The 5,975-nt window shown below is 29.8% G+C and overlaps 1 protein-coding gene across 1 annotated transcript; it reads left to right on the plus strand.

The window, feature by feature from the left end:
* Positions 1 to 4,440: 4,440 nt before the first annotated feature.
* Positions 4,441 to 5,187, plus strand: LOC136074486 (uncharacterized). The gene has a single exon (XM_065786809.1). It carries the CDS (start codon positions 4,441 to 4,443, stop codon positions 5,185 to 5,187), a length of 747 nt encoding a protein of 248 aa, XP_065642881.1.
* Positions 5,188 to 5,975: the final 788 nt, after the last annotated feature.

Raw genomic sequence — 5,975 nt, forward strand, 5'->3', positions numbered from 1 at the left:
GGATACTGCAAAACTTTATGTTGAACTATACCCCTGGTGTCCAATGACTCCAACTCTGCATAAAGTTTTAGTACATGGTCCTGATATAGTAGGGAATGCGCTTTTGGCAATTGGGCAATTTTCGGAAGAGGCTGCCGAAGCCAGAAACAAAAAATTTCCGGGAAATTTTTTGTTTCTGGAACAGACTTAGCTATGCTAGAAAATTTTCTAGAAAAGATTGTAACCAAGGTATCATCAATAGGTTATTGTTAACATCCGACCCTCTGTTGTCCAGCATTGAGAAAAAGAAACACAAACTTACATAGCCTTTTTCAAAAAAAGCTGTGGAATTGCTTCTTCCTGGAGAAGTCCAAGATTCCGACACTGAAAACAACGAAAATGAAGAATATTCTAACAATGACGAAGTGGAATCTAATTAAATATCAAAATATAGTATGCTATTTACCATAATAAAGTTTGAAAAATAATATATCTTTTATTTCCTCAAATCCTATTGAATAGAATAAAATGTAATCCCTAAAGTACCCATCTTTCCCCTATATTGAACGCCACTGGCTTGGATTTGTACAAAAAACATTTAATTTACAATTTCTTGTCATATGGTAAAGTTTTCAGCTGTTAAAAAGAGAAAAATAATTTTGGCCAGCTAAAATCGTCAAATACTCCTACGTGAGCCAGTCACCTCTGATAATTTTTTTTTATAATTGTAATAAGTATTGAATTCTCAACATCTTGTAAAAATTTCTAACACGATCCGCATTAATGTTTCGCAAATATTTGACCTAAAAGTTGCAACACTTTTATTACCTTATTTTCTGCGTAACGTAAGTTAAGTGGGATTTTCGGTAATAAATTCGCCCTTTTTTGGCCAGACTTTTTAGCTTGTTTTATTCTTTAGACTGACAGCTTTCATTAAAATCAGCTAAAAATTTAATTTACAGTTGAAATATGCAAATATTTGATAAAGTTGTTGCGCGTGTAACGTAAGTTAAAAATGGAATTGCCCATATATATATATATATATATATATATATATATATATATATATATATATATATATATATATATATATATATATATATATATATATATATATATATATATATATATATATATATATATATATATATATATAGAAGTTTGCTCTATGAATTGTTTTCTATACAGTGAAGATAATAAAATTAAAAGCTTTTACGATTCTTTTTTCAAAACTGGATTAATCCCTATAATTAATCGTCCAACCAGAGTAACAAAAAACTTTTTGATTGATAATATCATTACAACATATATATCCGACAATGATATCCAAACAGGTATTCTAAAATCTGTTATATCTGATCATTTTCCTATATATTTTTGTTGCTTAAATCAAACTCTGAAAATATAACCAAATCAAATAAAATTAAAATACGCACTTTTAACAAAACCAATATAAAACAATTTAAAAACCAATTATCCCTCCTACACTGGATGCATATTAACTTTAATAATAATGTAGACAAAATTTACGATAAATTTTTTGAAACATTTTATTCCGTGTATGACGCTTATTTTCCTATCATTGTAAAAACATTAAATCCAAAAAATATAAACAACCCATGGGTGACCAGGGGATTTAAAAAATCATCTAAAATAAAACAGAAGCTTTAAATATCTTATAACAATAAAGTATCTTAAAACAAATTCATCTGCAAATGAAAAAATATATAAAGAAACCTATTTGAAAAAGTTCGTAAAAACTTGAAAAAAAAGTTACTACTCAAGACTCATAGATAAATTTAAAAATAACTCAAAACGCGCTTGGCAAATAATGAATACAATTAATGGTTGACAAAAAAGATGCTCAGGTTACCTCCCCCAAACAATTATTGTTGATAACAAACATATATGCGAATCAAGAGCTATAGCTAGAGATGGTCGGACATGGGCCAAATTGTGTCCGATGTGCGACCGAGTCAAAAAATTTTTACAAGATGATTGATTGGTTTCAATTGAAAAATATTCAACGGTGTCCGTGATCGAAATGTTCGGTTCTGATTAAAGAATGTTTTGTCCGATGTCCGCCATTGTCCGACTTTTTTATGGCCGCCATGTTCGGCGTCCGACCGGGCCGGCATTTCTGGGCCAAATCGATTAAAATTGATTGACTTTTCCGAAAGTGTTCGACTGTTCGGTTGTACGACTTGTTCAGCATTATTATCTCTCTTGAATTTATTCCATTTTAATCCAAATTATTCACCACAGCTTTAAATTATTTCAAGACTTTTAAAAGTTTCATTCTCCTTGGACTACAGGATATTGGTGAATATTAGTTGTTACACATTTTCGAGAACTTATTACACAAAAATACAAAATGGCGCGTGCTATAAAAGATATCTACGAGACTTCAGATGAAGTCATTGAACTTAATGCAGTTTTAAATGAACAAATTTCCAGTGGTTCTGTTCTTTTGAAAGCGAAAACTACTGGTGTAGGCAAGTCAGAAGTTTGGATGAATTTTTCTTTGCTCTTCAAATTACATGCCATTTCAATGCCAAAAACACTAAGAAAACTTATTGAAAACTTACTCAACTTTTTTTTTTAATTTACTACCGGTATATACTTCACTTAAATCTGTACTAGAAATTACTACAAACTGTAAATATGAAATACCAATAAATATGAAGAATTACAACAACAACAAAAAATTGTCCGATTCTTGAGTCATTTTTTATTTTTCATTTTTTTGCATGTTCGACGTCCGACCGCGTTCGAGATTTTTAGTTCAATGACTGTTCGGTGATCATTCGGTGTTCGGTTCGACATTAGTTTTTCTATCCGGTGTTTGGGATGTCCGAGTTGTCCGGGTTGTTTGACAAAATTATTGTTGCTCGTGTTCGACCGGTTCGGTGGTTCGGACCGTACGAACAAGGGCGAACAGAAAAACGTCAATCAGTCCGAACATCTCTAGCTATAGCTAATGAATTTAATAAATTCTTTGTCGACATCGGTCTAAAACTAGCAAACAAAGTTTCTTGTACAAATGCTACACATTAGAGATTTTTTAATACAGGTGAATAATTGCACTGGTTCCAACAAATTATCTACTGAGCTATCTTTTCAAGAATTTGAAAAAGCTTTCAAAACTCTTTAAAAAAATAAATCAACAGGAGCAGATGACAGTAATATAGTCATAGAATACTTAAAAGATATCCTATTTAAAGTCTATTGAGCATCTATACGTCAAGGAGTTTTTCCTGAACAAATAAAAATTGATAAAGTTACTCCAATTTTAAAAGGTGATCAAACAAATATCAGTAATTATCTCTGTCGTCTCCACATTTTCAAAAATATTTTATACAATTATCTTCATTCTAATCATTTTTTATACAACTATCAATTCGGCTTTAAAAGAAATAGTTCCACAGAGCATGCAGTTATCCAATTTGTACGTGAAATCTCTAATTCTTTTGAAAAGTCTAAATATAGATTAGGTGTTTTCATCAACCATTCGAAAGCATTCGATACTGTCGATCATAAAATTTTGCTACGCAAGATAAAATATTATAAAATAAATTGCAAAGTTATAAAATGGTTCAAAAGTTATCTATCCGACCGTAAACAATTTGTTTTCAGCAATAATGATCATCCAAAGAAATTTCTTAATATTTTATGTGGCTTTTCACAAGGTTCCATTTTGGGATCACTATTGTTCTTAGTTAATATAAACAACCTAAACAAAGCCTCGAATTTATCAGTTTGCTGATGACACTAACTTATTCTATTCCGATAATGACATTTACAAACTCTTCTATATTATGAATGATGGACTTAAAAGTATATCTAAATGGTTTAAATGCAACAAACTAACTCTTAACATTAAAAAAACAAATTGGGTTCTTTTCCACCCAGTCTCAAAAAAAGCTTATTTATCCCGAAGTTTGTCTAAAAATTTTATTGATGATGTTGAAATAAAAAGACATAATGTAACACAGTTTTTAACGGGTGATGCGGAAGTTATCAGACAAATCCTAATTTCATTATTTGAGCATAATAATTAGTTTTTGTGGTTTTATGCGTAGGCATAAACGTTCTATAAAATATAAACTTTATTATTTGAAACACCATTATTTAAAATGAGGTTAAATGCAGCTGAATGAGAATCTTTTCGAAAGCGACTAAAAATGTTTTTTGTAAATAAACCTAATATTAAAAAAAAAAATCGTAAATCATTTTGAAAAGGAAGGATTTGCTCGAAGTACAATATATGATAACCTAAAAAGACTTGAAACTGTTCAATCTTTTCTGATAGAAAGCACCCTGGTTGTCCGACATCCTGGACTAGAGATAAGAAAGCCGAATTAACGAGACTTGTCAACAATCAAAAAGGGGTCAGTCAGAGAAAAATAGGTATTAAATTTGGTGTAAATCAATCGGCAATTGGTCGTCAGTTAAAAAAAAATGAATATTAAATATAGAAAACGTGAAAAGACTCCAAAATACACTATTGAACAACACATAAGGGCAAAGAAAAGAAGCAGTAAACTTGTTAACCAACTCTATAACACAAAATCGCTTCTAGTCATCAATGACGAAAAATACTTTTGTTTTGCAAGGGACAACATGCCTGGAAATTCTGGATACTACACAAACAACAAAAAGACATGCCCTGAAAGTGTTCGTTTTATAGGAAAAGAGAAATTTCCAAAAAAATTATTAATGTGGATAGCCATATCTGACCGTGGTATGTCTGAGCTATTGTTTCGCACTTCCAAGGCTGTAGCGATCAATTCATCAATCTATATTAATGAATGTTTAGAAAAACGACTTCTTCCATTTATTCACAAGTATCATGGAGACTTTAACTATTTATTTTGGCCAGATTTAGCAAGTTCTCATTATTCTAAAAATTCTCTAAATTGGATGGACCAATATGTCTATTACGTTGATAAAGAATCCAATCCCCCAAATGTGCCTCAAGCACGATCAATTGAAAATTTTTGGGGACATTTGGCACAGAAGGTTTACGAGGGAGATTGGCAAGCTTCAACAGAGCAAGTTTTGATTGATCGCATTAAACTAAAACTACAAGAAATTGATTTAAACTTTTTACAGTCGCATATGAAAGGCGTCAGAGCAAAATTGAGATCAATTGCAGATGGTGGTGTTTTTTCATATATAAAACAATATATTTTTATTAAAAGATAAATGCTTTATTTAAAAAAAATATAATAGTAGTTTGTTTTTTTATTTATAAATAAGTTATTGACGTTTTTATTTTGTCCGATAACTTCCGCATCACCCGTTAGTAGTAACAATAATAATAATAAAAATAACAGTAATCAAAACAATAAATAATGATGATAAAAACAATAATGTTTTTATAAAAATAGTATAAAGAAAAAGAAAAATGAGAAAACTGAAAGAAGATAATAATAATATAAAATTAAAATTAAATTATATTTAGAATTTGTTTAAACTTATTTTGTTTTAAATAAAGAAATGAAGATAAACAATTTTTAAGTTTTAATTTTTGAAATTCATTCACAATGCACACAAGACTTTGATTCCATTCACTGATGCACTGATGTGTAATTGAATACTTACCATACCTCAAAGTTTTATAGGGAGGTACATTTGGTTTTCCATTATTGATGTTTCTAGTTATATGTGAATGTATAAATCGAGTTTTAGTGAAGAAGGTTGTAATAGAGGAATGTAAATTTTTATTAAGATAGTCAAAAACAAAAAGAAGATTAGCAAATCTAACTAGTGCTTACAAGGTAGATTTTTTTTGAAGAAGCTTGAAGTTTCTGACAAGGTAGGAAGTTTTTTGAAGAAGCTTGAAGTTTCTGTATTATGGAGTTGAAAATTTATTATTCGAATTGATTGGCGCTGAGCTGATAACCATTTATTAATATTTTTTCCCCAAACCTGACAACAGTAATTGAAATGAGACTGAAAATTTGCAAAATACAGATTCTTAAGGTTAGTTT

Source organism: Hydra vulgaris, chromosome 01, assembly GCF_038396675.1.
Source record: "Hydra vulgaris chromosome 01, alternate assembly HydraT2T_AEP".
Lineage (NCBI taxonomy): Eukaryota > Metazoa > Cnidaria > Hydrozoa > Anthoathecata > Hydridae > Hydra > Hydra vulgaris.